Raw genomic sequence first — 14,408 nt, 5'->3', positions numbered from 1 at the left:
TATATATGGTATATATTATATATAATATATACCATATGTATAACATATAATACATAATATAATACATATAATATATATAATATATTATATGTATTATATATGGTATTATATATATTATATATAGTATATATTTTATATAATATATTATATATATTATATATGGTATATATAATATATAATATATAGTATGTAATATAATACATAAAATATATATAATATATATGGTATTATATATATATTATATAATATATATGGTAATATATATATGGCTACTAAACTTTACTGCTAATTGTTTTTCTGCTTCTGAAGAGTATAGCCAAAATTAATTGTAAAATAGCTCTATTTAATTGACTCAAAGAAAAATAAGCTTTAGTATCAACAGTATACTTATGTAAAACTAAAATTTAATTTTCTTTCATCTGCTAGAAGACCAAGTTTTCTTAGACGGTGTGTCCGCTCTTGATAAGATTGTGAAAAGTCTTTCATTACCTTTTAAAGTAATATGCCTAGAAAGCAAAGATTCTGTGTTTTATCAAAATAATTTCCTATGCTTTATATTATCTTTATCAGGTCTTTGATTACTGAAGAAAACTGAGTCTTTTTTTTAAAAGAGCTAGGCTTCTTCTTTTTTATTTTTTACAATGATGTAACTCTCTGTATTTGCCTTTAAATTCTTTGACACTTTGATTAAATGGATAATGCATTGTTTCACAGCGACTTATGATGTTTTTTCAGGTAGGCAAAAGTGGCAAAAAGCCTTATTAATGAGGCAAGTACACTCCGAGACATGGAGTGGACTGATGCTGACCCCAGGGTGGGTAGCTGCCTCTCCCTACACTGGGCGACGGCTTTTATTCTTGTGGGTAGGAGGTTCTCCTCCCTCTCCCGCACCTCCCCTTCTATGTCCCTGTTTCTAAAGAGCAAGTACAAGCCCGCCCATTTCTGACTGACACATCCCATTTCTAGGACGCAAGCGCAAACCCGCCCATTTCCCACCATCGGTTTGAAAGCCCACTGAAGGAGGCCCAAACCACGATGCAGGTGTACACTCTGAGGTCTGGAAATGGGGTGGTCTCCACGGGCATTTCATCTCTACCTCCTACTCACCTCTACCTTCCTGCCTACTCTATCATTCCCCCCTCAAGAGTTTGAGATCCTGAAATCTTTTAGGAAGGGGGTTGCCAGTCTCCTGTATCTACTTCCTGCTGAGAGGGGGCGATATTGTGGTGAGGGTCTCCTCCTCTTGCTCTCTGTCACGATGGAAGAGGTGCTGCCCCAGTGCTTTCTGCAGGTGGGATACGGAAGTCGCGAGCGATGGCTTGGAGAGGAGACTGGTACGGATTTGGGGAGTAAGTCCTTTGAAGAGTGGCATGAGATATTGTTGGATGGGGGAGCGTCTGCGCGAGCATCAGGAGTTTGATGGACCCTAGGCAAGAGGCGACAAAACGTGTCAGCATATTCAATAAGCAGGGACCGGAAAGAAGCATGAATAGAATTCCTAAGAGGGCCTAATAAAGGCAAAAGCCAGGAGAACCAGGGCCATGTCTCGTCCCAGGTTAGCCATCCCTGGGTTGTCTGAGTATGAAGTTATTTTGCCTTGTCTAGGAAGTATTGGATGTCTGCATTAATTTGTCCTAAATGGTTGAGCCCCAAACAACATCGTTCCTGTAACGTAGCACATAGTCCCCGTTGTGAGGGAGTAAGGATATCTAAACCTCTTCTGTTTTGGCAAACTACTGCACCTAGAGAGTTGATCTGCCCTTGTAATACCGATGGAGAGTCCGTGATCTGTTAGTTAACCCCTGCTAACTCAAGGGAAAGATTTTAATAAACATGGTTGATGGAGACTGCTCTGGTGATTCTGGCTGCCACACCACCTGCCACGGCCATTGTGCCAAGTGTGGTGAGTAAAGGGACAAGTATAGGGGCCCTTTTGCTCCCTGGATGTGGATTCGTATAAACTGGTATAGGGATGGGTTGATCCTTGGAGGCCAAAATGATTTTGGGAAGTACACAAACAAGGGTGCATAATCCAGTCCAATTGGTAGCAAAGCAGGTATATGCGGAGGACCCACAGAGAAAATAAATGCCTCCCCCAGGGAAGGCATCCTGACATGTGGTAGTACTCCTGAGAGGTGTGGTTACCTTGATCTGTATATTTCCAGAAATAAGTGGCAGCAAATGGTGCAGCTATAAGGAGCCCGAAGCACGGGTGTCATTATATGTTCTGTTATTAGGGCCTTTCCAGAAGAATAACCTCCTAATGGTGTCGATTAGGGTTCGATTTGGCTGATCGGTGTAGACAATGTAACAGTTATGTATTCCAATGGCCCCCAGTTGAAATTTGCAAGTAGGGCTAAATGTGAGCATCCTAATGGTCTCCCTTGACAAAAACGAGAATGGTTATATTGGCTCCATAAGGATATATTAGGAGGAGGGTTTAGCCTGCTTATGCCTATAGGGCGGCTAGAGAAAGGGTGTAAGCTGTGGTTATCTAGATGTATATGAACTGTGAGATTGCCGAGCGAAGGGGAGAGTGATCCCACCAGCGTTCTGAAACTAAAAGGTGGGGAGCTTAAACAAAGAGGGGCCTGAGTGTTAAGCTGGACCCCTTCATATGTAGCCCCTATAATTGGTTGTGAATAGTTCTGTTTGGTCCCCCTGCCAATGTAAATGTCTTGGTAATTCCCCAGCAGTGGTGTGGTACATGTATCCATGGCTTAGTCCCCACTCTTGCATGGAAGCTGGCCAAGCCAAGGTCCCCGTCCCCTGGGCATGGATGCAAAACCAACATTCTCAGGTATAATTAGAATTGCTTAAGTTTAAAAACTTAAGAGCTGCTTGTAAAGGGGGAAGAAAAAGAGGGGGAGTAGCAATACAGGGAGATAGAGGGTGGGCATTGTAAGATCTATTAGGTACAGGGTCTTCACTGGAATATTGGCTATGGTTGCAGAAGCAGTGGTCGATGAGGATTCCAGGTGAGGCACAAGTGAAGAGAAACACGAGAGCTAAAATGAGGCTCAAGAGAAAGGTAACGAAAAGTAATTCTATGGATATGATCATTAGCACTTATCCGGTAATTTGTTTAATAGTAGCTTGAGGTCTTCTAGGGGCTCACAAGAGTACTGTGATTTGGGTCTTCTCTTCTGTCATCTGTCCACAGCTTTATCCGGGAATGATGGATCCTGCTAGGTATCCCCGGCAACTTGACAGCTTGAATTTGGTGATCCGAATCGTGGCACCAGGATATGTTTCTGGGAAAGGCAGTTTTCCTCGGTTCTTTCTGAAGGAAAGAATTCAGTTAAGAGATGGAGTCAGGCAAAAGCAGCAAAAAGGTTTATTAGCGAGGCAAGTACACTTCGAGACGTAGAGTGGGCTGACCGGACGGTGGGTAGCAGCCTACGGTCTTCTTTAATCATTTTAAAACCTTTTGATATTTTTGACAAACTTCCCCAAAGTCAAGTTCTCAATGAATTCTTGTTGACCTTGAATTAATTTTGCAATATTCCAGAGGGCCCCTGAAACATCTCAAAAGATGTGTTCTCTCTCCTTATAAAAGAGAGATATTGAACTAATTAGGCTTATTTGATATGTTAAATTACATGGGAAACATGGTCAAATAAGAAATGATGCTAAACTTTCTTTATAGTATATTTGTATGACATTCCTAACAATATGATGTGTCCTTATATAATGTTGTCAGTCATAACTTTAAAATATGTATCACAGGGATAACCCAATTTCCTCATCAATTGCATTACAATGAACTCTCATCAGATCTTTAACCATGACCATTTTTAAGACTTTTGTTATTTACAGGCAGTTATTGTTTTACTCTGATGCTTTTGCAAAAGTTCCTGCAAATGTGCTTCACCTTCAAGGAGATTCATGGAAGCACAGGTTTCTGATAACTAAGATCAGTTGGCCTAATTGGGCCCAAATTTAAAAACAGCCGAGCAGCAGTTTCTAAACAAGGGCTTCTCAAGCAAGCTACGCTTTAGGGGAGAAACCTGGACTGAATTGCCTGGTGCCTGCCCTGAACAGCCCACCTGCACTGTTCCTGCTCTCCTTATAAAGGAGTTCTTGGAATCATATTTCAACCAATAGGACTGAGACTTCCCCCACCCAGTTGGATCTATGCAGCTATATCCTTATTTGCATTTTCACTGACAAATCAGAGAGGCTCCACTCTGACCAATCAGGACAGTGCTTTTTGGACCAATCAAACTGTGATGATTTGAAATCCTCATTTGTATGAGGACAGACCAATCAAGGATCAGGGGTGAGGACTTCTCTCTATATAAGTTAGCTTCCCTGCTGGCTTGGGTCACGCATTTCCCCTTTCTACTTTAGGTTGTGTTTCACTGTCTTGAGCACTGAAGACATCTTGCCAGACTGGAGCACCGCAGGCTGAGTGGAGGGGACCAGAGCTGCAGAAAGCTGCGGAAAGCCGAGGCGAGTCGAGAAGAGTTGTCTAACCATAGACAGGCCTGCCTGACGCCCGCCTTGCTGCCTTACTCTCTGCCCCCCTCTCCTGTTCCACAATCATGCTACTTCATAATTGAGCTGTAACACGCTTGAGCTTTTCCACAGCTGTGCTGTATATCACAACGGAGTTGTTTGCACTGAATAGTTTCCTCCCTTACCACACCCCAAACTGTGGATTCCTGTTGATGTTGAATTGGCACCAATAACCGTCGGTTGACTGCCAGGTGGACTAAAGTACTATCCTAGGCTTTAATACATTTGAATGATCAACCAGTAGGGCCTGTTGCCCCATAGGCCAGACTGGGGAACCCTGTGGAGACATCCAATGCTGTAAACTTATAGAAGTTGTGGGAAACAGCCACTGCCCCAACTCTCACCGTGGATCAACGTGCTTTGCTGCTGAGAACGCCAAGCCCTGTCACACCTGGGAGAGCCATTATCTACTAGAATTTGCAATGGAACGTGCCACCGGGATGGGTGAGTTACTTGGTACTCCTGGGGGAGGGGGAACTAAACAGTCTCCACTGCCATTTTGGTGCTGCAGACTGGACCTGTTGAAATGTACTATCCTTGGAATGGAACACACACCATTGAAAGAGGGGAGAAGATGGGGTACTGGTCAGTGCATCTCATGCCTGACCGTGTTGCCTCCCTGGCAACAGGTATGGTATGCACACCAGGTCAAGGTCCTACAGCTGCCAATCTCCCGCTGCCCAAGGCCAGGTGGGCACTTTCTGTTCTCCACCGGTACAATCATTTGGCTGCTTTGTCCCCTCCATTGGCCTGGAGGACACTGGGGCACACAGAAGCCCTTACTAAATTCACTCAGCAAGGCTTAAACGATAGCTAGCAAAGCCTGTCTTTACCGAACACTGAAATGTCTCTAATGAGGAAAGCTGTCCTCCAAACTAAGACGGCCTTGAACAATATCACTGCCTCACAAGGAGGCACCAGTGCCACTATCCAAACGGAGTGCTGTGTGTTCATACCTGGTAGGTGTGCTCAAGTATCATCTTTGTTAAGTCACATGAGGACACAAGTGAGTGAGCTGACCCCCAGCCTAGGGGACTTAATAAATCAGTGATTCGGATCATGGGACTTTTGGTGGAAAAGAATGGTTTGGGGAAACAGTATCGGAATGCATGCTTTCCTCTTGTACGTACCTATACTGTTGCTGTGGTACCTGCCACTAATGCAGCCAGAGAACCGCCCCAAACGAGTCACCTTTGTGCTAGTGAAACCCTTTACGGACCTCTCAGGGCACATTGGGGAAGAGGTGGGTGGGTAGGACTGGAAAAGCAGTCGTAAGGGATGGAGTGTTGGAAGAGGTCATTGAGAGGAGGGGACTGTGGGTTGACCCGTGAGCTGGCCCCTGGCAATCAGAGGCTCCTCACCCCCGCCCCTGTCCTTGGATTGTACATTCCACTTGCCTTCCCGACAGCTGCCCCAAGGACACAGCCTTAAGGGAGTAAGGTGCTGAGACCATCTGGGTGGTATATGTGACTGAACCCAGTTAAGGCCACTATATAAACTTTTAAGTTTCTGGCAGGCAGGCAGGTGTGTGTGTAATGGGGAAAGTGGGGTAGAAATGCTCGCCCCCTTCCTAAATTTGGGAAGGAGTGTTTGGATCTGCTTTTTGAAGCTGTGTTTTGGAGGCAAGTATGCCTTAGTTCAAGTCTCAGCTCTGTCATTTAGTAGCGGTGTAATTTGGCAGGGTACTTTTCTTTTGTGGGCCTTAGTTTCCTCATCTGTAGATTAGGTGTGATAACAACACACACCTGCTGAGATGGATGGAAGGGTTAAGTCAGATGATAAGTCACCTTCACACAGTTCCTGACATGTGAGCGAGTCTCAGTTTTGGCGCCCATTTTGAAAACCCCGTGCCCCATCCAGGCAGCCCAACAAGCAGGGGTCTGAGACCTCTGGCGTGGCATGTACGAGGTTGACTAGCCTCTGTCATTTGTGCTTACTGCTTCTGCTCTTCGAGCTTCCAGGATCAATAAACCACTGATTTAATGTCACATGTTGCCTCAGAGTGCACCCAGACACTGTTCTTAGATTGGATCTGGTTTAGCAAGAGGGCAGATGGGATAGAGAAATATTCCAGAGTAGATACACACCTGGAGGGACATCCCCTAAGCTGCCTTCTTCTCCACGTGTTCCAAGGAGTGTTGTTTAAGCTTGGCATAACCTGGGGACACCAGATTGGCTCAACAAGGAGCCTCTGTGTGGCTTTGCCCCAGCTTGGCAGTGTGCATTGGCTTGGCCACTGGAACTTTCAGTTCCTTTCCTCCTGATGAGGATTTAGCATCATTGACTCCATAGGTTCCAGCCTTTTGATCCCTGGCACGGGGTAAGCCACACCCACTTGCTAGCAGGGGCTGACTTCCAGTGGATTTTCAGGAAAAAGGAGGTAGGTGGCTAGAAGCCCAATTCTTTGCTCCCACCTATAGCTCCAGCTGTGCTTCCATCTGGCAAATTCTGGGGCAGAATTCTCTCTCTCGCTCCCCCCCCCCCCCCAAAGGGAATGAATGCAGCCAGCCCTACCTGGAACCCCAGCTGTCTTTTTCAGATACAGAATCTCCAGCAGGTTCCGTAGGGGTGAGGGAGGGATACTTGTTGCTCTTTCTCTGGGGCTCCAGGGGACGCCTGCTCCCTGGAATGTCCCCCTCCTGCCGGAAGCAGAGACACTGATTTTAGATTGCTCTTTTCCTTCCCCGTTTCCAGCGTCTCCCCTCTGGAGACCCCAGGCTCAGCCTTCCCCGGGAGCAGACATTGGTGCAAAGGAATGCTGCCTCTATCCTCATACCTGGCTCGTGGGAGTTTATCAAGTGCCTTTCTGCCATCTGTGGGGGCGGGGTGTCACGTCCTCACTCCCAGGGTTGGTTCTCCACTTGCGGGGAGAAGCCCCCACTAGCTCCCTTCAAAATAGACCACAAAGAAACTTTTGCCAGGTCCCCAACCCCCACCAGCTCTGGCCCCCACCCCTCCCCGCCGTGCCCTTCCCCCAGCAGCCTGGTGGAGGAGGGGTGCGGGAGGCCAGCTCGCTTTGCGTGCTCAGGGTCTCGCTTTTCTTCCGGGAGGCGGGGAGACACGAGTCCCACTCCACGCCGCTCGCATCCTGTCCAGCCTCCAGGTCGGTCCTCGCTTCTCTGCGGCCCTGCGCTGCCTCCTCTCCGAGGCGCTCGCCGCGGCCGCCGGCACTTGGAATTCTGCCCAAAAAAGGGGGCCTGGAGGAGGAGGAGGAGGAGAAGAGGGACGGAGCCGGCGGCGAGTGCAGAACAGCCCGGGGGAGAGGACCGAGGCGGCGGCGGCTCTGAAGACTGCGCCCGCCCGCAGTGCATCAGCGCGGCCGCCCTGACACCCCGGGATGGTTAACGCGGGGCTTTCTGCACTGGTTAACAGGCTCCAAGCTGCTCAGCGACTTGTTTTAAGCATTTTCTCCCTTGCTCTCGCTTTTAATCTCGTCTCTAGTGGCGTGTGTAGGGGGGAGGACTTTATTTCCATTGGCTAAGCTCTCCCTTCCCACCCACATCCCTTCCACATCACCTTGGTGTCTCCCTAAATAAAACCAGCCCTCCTTATCGCCTGGAAAAAATCAGGAGCTAGAGTTTGAATGGGTTTTATATAAACACTCACCCCTGTCAGCTTGCGGCTGGGCTCGCAGGATAAACTCAGCGCGCCTTGCCTGACGCTTGCCTTGGGTTCTCTCCCTTGAACCTCCAGGTTGGAGCAGAGCTGGAGGACTGGGCACTCTTCTCTGAGATTTGATCAACCTGAAGCCAGTTGCGGAACTGCACAGGGTCCCCATGGACCTCAAGGAGAGCCCCAGCGAGGGCAGCCTGCAGCCCTCTAGCCTCCAGATCTTTGCCAACACCTCCACCCTCCACGGCATCCGCCACATCTTCGTGTATGGACCCCTGACCGTCCGGCGTGTGCTTTGGGCCGTGGCCTTCGTGGGCTCCCTGGGCCTGCTGCTGCTGGAGAGCTCAGAGAGGGTGTCCTACTACTTCTCCTACCAGCACGTCACCAAGGTGGATGAGGTGGTGGCCCAAAGCCTGGTGTTCCCAGCGGTGACCCTCTGCAACCTCAATGGCTTCCGGTTCTCCAGGCTCACCACCAACGACCTGTACCACGCCGGGGAGCTGTTGGCCCTGCTGGACGTGAACTTGCAGATTCCAGATCCGCACCTGGCTGACCCCACGGTGCTGGAGGCGCTGCGGCAGAAAGCCAACTTCCAACACTACAAGCCCAAGCAGTTCAGCATGCTGGAGTTCCTGCATCGCGTGGGCCATGACCTGAAAGACATGATGCTCTACTGCAAGTTCAAAGGGCAGGAGTGTGGCCACCGAGACTTCACCCCCGTGAGTACTTGGTTTTCAGCTTCCTCTGGCACTTGGTTCTCTTGAGAAGTGCCGTGCTGGTGGTCTCCTGCTCGGTCTGGGGTTTTCCTGTGCTTTGGAGCAGGACAGAGAGTAGTGCCTCAGCTGCAGGCCAAGAGAGGCGTTGACCAGAGTTGTTGGAACTGGTTGGAGAAGTCTGCCTGCTGGATGGAGCGCTGTTGTCTGGTCAGACGTGGGGGGCGAGAAGGGGCTTGCCGTGGGGGTTCATTTCTCCAGATGTGCTGACTTGGCCTCCTCCCAATTAGAGGGAGGAGGCCTGATTTGTCTGTTGTCCGGGGCATTTGGTGTCTGAGCTGTGTGATTGGAACAGCTTGTCATCGACGGTGTGGCATTTCCTTTTTTCTCTCTCTCTCTGCTCGGAAGTGCCATCAGGCATTGCATCCTGTGGGCTGGGCTGGAGCTAAAACCACCAGAGGAGGGGGTGTGGGGCCCCAGGCGGCCTGGATGGTGACAGTGGCTTTGGGAGCTGGCTGGCGCAGGTGCTGCTGCAAAGGTGTGGACGTCTCTTTGCTTCCTTTGCTGGTGTGGACTCTGAGTTCCGTGTCGGGAGAGGAGAGGCCGGGGACTCTGGGTCTCTGCTGGTCTCGTGTCAGGTTGGAAGCAAAGAGATGTGCAGGGCACTTGGGCCAAAGAAGAGGGTCTAGGCGGAGGCCAGGGTGTAGGATGGTCAGAGATGCCTGTGAGGGGAAGGGGTCCAGGCTGGCTTGTCTGGGAGCTTCAGCTGGTAACCGAATGGCTCGGTTTGCTGTATGTACAGTCTCTTAATGTGGATGCGAGAGGAGTGGTGTGGGGAGGGGTGAGCAGCCGTGGGATTGGAAAGCCTGGAGGAGGAGTGTGGAGCTGAGGAAAGAGGAAAAGCAGAGGGGATGGGGCTCACGTTCAGGATGGGGCTTCCTGGAGGGGCAGAGAGAAAAAGGAGGGGAGGAGAGCTCTTGCTGCTAGGTTCCTCTGTTTGCCCAATGAGTGGGCTGCTAGGCATAACTTGGCAGTACAGGTCAGACTGCAGCTGCAGATGACTCCTTGCATGAGGGGCTGCAGGACCCCCCCAGAAGCCCAGTGTGGCCGCTTGTCCCATAGGTGCCTGAGGGAGAATCCGGAGCTTTGGAGTTTCAGCACCTTGAGCCAAATAGCGATTGTAAGTTCGGGATGGCCGTGCCGCAGTTGCAAAGGGACTGGACTCTCAGTAGCACTTGGCTGGGGTCCTTTGCCTAATGAAGACATACCCTACCTTTCCCATGCTGTACCCGTTCCCCTCCTGCTCTCTGGTTCACTGCCTACCAGCCTCTTGCTCTGAGTTGCTTTTAATGCTACAACCAGTGTCTGCCCACAGACTCGGTGCTTGCGGTTGGCATCTCTGATTCTGGGAAAGCCCAGAGTGCGGGGTGGACGAGGGGGCGGGGGGCACTGCCTCTTGCTGCATCCTTTAGAGCTCTGTTTCCTGGGGGAGCTGTTTTGTATCATCTGCTTTAAACATTGTGGGGGAAAGCACGACAAAATCAGTAGTAGTGTTTGCTCAAGAGGAAGTAAGTCTGAGCGAGGGGGAGGGACCAGCAGTCCTGAAAGCCCTTGTAAATAGAGCACGCAGGATTCCAAAACATGTCATGCACAAATCGATGTCTTAGCTGGCTTGGGGAGAGATGGGGAAAATGCCTTATTCATGGAGGCTGAAACCATCCCTGTATTCCACCCCATGCTTTCTAGTGCTGTGGCAATGCTCAGCTTCACCACTGCACCATGCAGCTCAACATGCACTCAGCGATTCCTCTGTATGCCTGAACACACATGGAATACACAGCAGAGAGGGTGGCCCAGAGAGAAACTGCAGTTGGTCTCATAACCATATATCCAACTAGTGGGTTCTTCTCTATGTATGACCAAGTTCCAGTGCGAAGTAAAGGTTTTTTGACCTTGGGCTGCTGTTTTGCACTTGGCCCATTATTTGAGTTGCTGGGGTCTCAAGAGGCTAATGATCGGGCCATCAAGCCTTCCCGAACCATTGACCTCTCCAAGTTGTGTCTCACATAGGGAGGTTGCCTGTGCATAAGGTTTGTTACTCAGTACGTGGTACGTCATTATCTGCCATCCTCGCCAAGTTCAAGACTCGTCTGGTTGAGTGTCCCTCCTGGGACAGACCCTCAATGTGTGAGCTCCCCCAGGACTGAAAAGGGGAATGAGCTTCAGGGCTGAATCGTCAAGCTGTTTAGGGAATGTCCCAAAGGGACCCATTCCAGGAAAGCTGGAGAAGCCCCCAGGTTAGAGGCTGGTCTTTTTTACCTGTTGGTCACAGTGAACAGCCATGCTGAGCCTCTTTCGAGAGGGAACATGATGCCAAGTTTGTTCTGAGACCTTGCAGTCAGGGGTAATCCTTCCCACTCCCCCTCGTCTCCCTGTGCTTTTGGCCTGGGGGTTGGTGAGCTGAGTTTTGGGCTCCCACACCACAAGAGAGCCTTGCAGGTGGTTGTGGGAGAAGTGGGTTCATTGGCCTCTCAGTCTTTCATTCTTTTTGCTGCATACCCCTCTCCATTTGACTAATTTACTAGGCTGCACCTTGGTCATCCTATGCTGGGCGGCTTCTGTCTGTAAGTGCCATGGCAGACTTATTCGAGAAGTCGAATGTGGGGGAGGAGATGCCACAAGTGGCTTATTTTTCCTGTTTTTCTATAAAGCATACCTTGTGCCATCTCCCGGGCTAATGCTTTCACCTAAGCTTCCTTATTCCAAGTTCTTAGCTGGTGTTCAATGAAGTGCGTAATACCCTTTAATTAGCGAACGGGCCATGATTCTAGCCGAGTGAAATGCTGTTTGTGGAGGTTAAAAATCCCCAGGAAGCCAGGTGTGGATTCCAACTGCCATGTAAACAGGTGTGCTCTTTGCCCTCACCCGGGACAATGTGACCTCAGATAGGCACATGCTTTTCCTTCCTGGGAAGAGGGCTTTGATTTCTTAGTGTCTGCTAAGACTCTGGCCCAGCGTGGAAGGAAAGGCAGTTGGGATGAGAAGGTTGGATTGGGGGGAGGGGAGTTCCTCTGGCCACGGTGTTGGAGGACCGGAGGTTAAGATTAGGAGTAGGAAGACCTAGATTTGCATTCTGGCTTCATCATTTTCTAGCTGATTCCCTGGGTCATGATTTGTACTCTCCCTAGGCCTTGACTTGCTCATGTCACATAAGATAGTTGTACGTGATTTCCTAACTCCCAGGGTTGTCGGGAGGGTGACCCGTGGGAGACCGCATACCCGACAGTCTTTTTGTACGTTGTGACCACTATGCAGATGTAAGGTGGGTTATCATCAATAGTAGCAGGAGCCTCTTGCCCACCCTACCTACTTGTCTGCAGCCCGCTGTAGGAGGCAGTCGGTGATAAACCAGGGAGACAGAGGTGGCTGCTACTTCTCTTTTGCAGCCCTGTGGTCAAGCCCAACCGCACTGAGATGGTTTCTGAGAGTGGAGGTCACCGTTGGGTTTAGTAGCTAACTCTGGCTGACAGGTGGCAACCCTCCTGTGGGGATCAGCACGTGACTGTTTCACGTGGCTTCTCTGCTCATCACACTGGGGTTCATCTGCCTTCACGTTCAGAAATGCAAATGCCCCTTCAGTTTGCATGTTAAACTTGATTTCCATAGTTGTGTGTATTTGTACTTCAACACTGAGATTTCTTAGGAAAAGCATTTCTGTATTTAATTGAAAGAAATATCTCTCTACTGAGATCTTGTTAGAGGCACTTCAACGGATTTTATTCATCTATATCACCGAGCATTGTAGAGACGTGGCGGTGAGGGCTTACAAAGTGTATTTATTGGGGATTCTTGCACAAGGCTGGTGGCTCCATAACTAACCTCTAATTACTTCTTCTTATACGTGGAGCAGGTGTGTAAATAACGTGAGCTTTGGGGAGAGGTCTGAGTTGGAATTACGATTGTGACCCTTGTTCACTGTGTAATCTTGGGAAAGTTTCTTCACCTTACTTTCCCCACCTCTCAGACAGGAACAAGAATACCTGCCGCTCAGAGTTGCGGTACCAGTCTACTGAGGCAAGGCATGGCAAGTTCTAGTGTGTGGCAGATGCCAAGTCCAAGGGCAGGCCCCCAGCTTTGCTTAGAGCCTGTGCTTAATTCCGGCTCTGTGGACTCCAGGCCAGAGCTCGTCCCACGTTTCCATACTGTGACTCCTCAACAGCTTTAGAGCACAAGCAACTTCTCTGTGTGTGGGATGTGTCATTCTCGTTACTTGGTAAACTTTCCCTTCTCCCAATACTTCTGTTCGTATCAGTTCTGTTGTCTAAATGTCCTCTCCTTACCTACCCTCTTGGCTTCCACATTCCCGGTCATGGTCCTAAATGCACCCCGAGAAGCTCGTCCTGCCCCAACCCCTGATAGAAGTTGAGTGCCCTACGTATGTACCAGACAGACGGGGGTTATCACAGCATGTCCTGTAGTGCACGCACATCCATTCCTTTTTAGATCAAATAGAGCACATACTCTGAGCAGTGACACAGACCAGACCCTTGCCTTCAGAGCTCACAGCCCATTGCCCAGGCCTTCCAGACCGGGGGTCGTGGAGGGCAGGGGTCTTGTCTCATCAAACACGTCCTCGGCCTACATCATGCCAAATACAGGGAGGTAAATATCCAGTAAAGGTTTGTTGATGAAATAGTTACTTGCTGTTTCCTGAACTGACCCAGAACTTTTTTACATTGCGTACGTCTCTCTCCATGTCTGTTTATTTAAATCCTATTCAACCTTTAAAATCCAGCTCTAATATCTGTGTAGCTTTCCCCAGGACACCACTGCCAATCCCTCCCCCATGGCCATAATCTAAATTAATCTCTTCCTCCTCTGTCTTCCGAACAGCATTTGGGCTTACTGCTTAGTTAGAGCCGTCACTGTGCTTTTCCTTGCGTTAGAATCATGAAGTGGTTAGGCTAAAAGGGAGTTTAGAGATAATTTAATTTAGCACTTGAATTCCTTAACCACTGATAATTTTTATACGTTGCCTATTTTCTGTCTTCCCTCCCTGTAAGACATGATGTCTTGATTAACTTTACGTTCTCAGGACTTAGAACTGCTTAGCACATGGTAAGCTCTCAAAAATGTATTTAGACCGCGCTAAGCGGGCTTGATGTTTTCTTGAATGTAAGGTGACTCTATAGCAGATATAAAGTGAAATATTATTCAGCCTCCCTTTCCAGTATAGGTGCCTTGGATTCCACCTGTATGGGAGGGACTTGTCCCATTATTGTTATTATTTTCATAATACACTTTCTGAGTATAGAAACAATTCATGCTCATTGGAGAAAACTTGGGAAGCGTGGGAAAGAATAGAGAAGGAAGAAAAATGGCCCATAATGGCATCGCAGATGTAATTGCATGCATTACTTTGACATTTTGCAAGTAGCTCCATTCAGTCATGTAACGTGTGCATGAGTGTGTATCCCCACGTCTGGGTTCATACCTTCTGCACATCTGGTACCCCGTCTGGCACACAGTACCACCCAATCAGTGTCACCTTCCTCTCTTCTT

General features: G+C 48.9%; 1 protein-coding gene and 1 long non-coding RNA gene across 2 annotated transcripts in view; one reads left to right on the top strand and one right to left on the bottom strand.

Annotated features, from left to right (window-relative positions):
* Positions 1-301: 301 nt before the first annotated feature.
* LOC109447889 (uncharacterized) lies at positions 302-8,246 on the bottom strand. The gene is made up of 4 exons (XR_002137437.3): positions 8,128-8,246; positions 7,298-7,718; positions 7,036-7,160; positions 302-3,283 (listed from the first exon to the last, which is right to left on the bottom strand). It is a non-coding gene; the product is annotated as an uncharacterized LOC109447889 (long non-coding RNA).
* A 51-nt stretch (positions 8,247-8,297) lies between these two features.
* ASIC2 (acid sensing ion channel subunit 2) overlaps positions 8,298-14,408 on the top strand; it is a 965,493-nt gene continuing 959,382 nt past the window's right edge. The window contains exon 1 of the mRNA XM_019732608.3: positions 8,298-8,852. Coding sequence (XP_019588167.1) covers positions 8,298-8,852 — 555 coding nt within the window. The remainder of the gene's footprint in view (positions 8,853-14,408) is intronic.

The sequence above is a fragment of the Rhinolophus sinicus genome, chromosome 12, assembly GCF_057876585.1.
Source record: "Rhinolophus sinicus isolate RSI-liver-muscle chromosome 12, RSI-T2T, whole genome shotgun sequence".
In the NCBI taxonomy this organism is placed as follows: Eukaryota; Metazoa; Chordata; class Mammalia; order Chiroptera; family Rhinolophidae; genus Rhinolophus; species Rhinolophus sinicus.
Note: the sequence above shows the minus strand (reverse complement) of the source record. Positions and strands in the feature narration are given on the sequence as shown.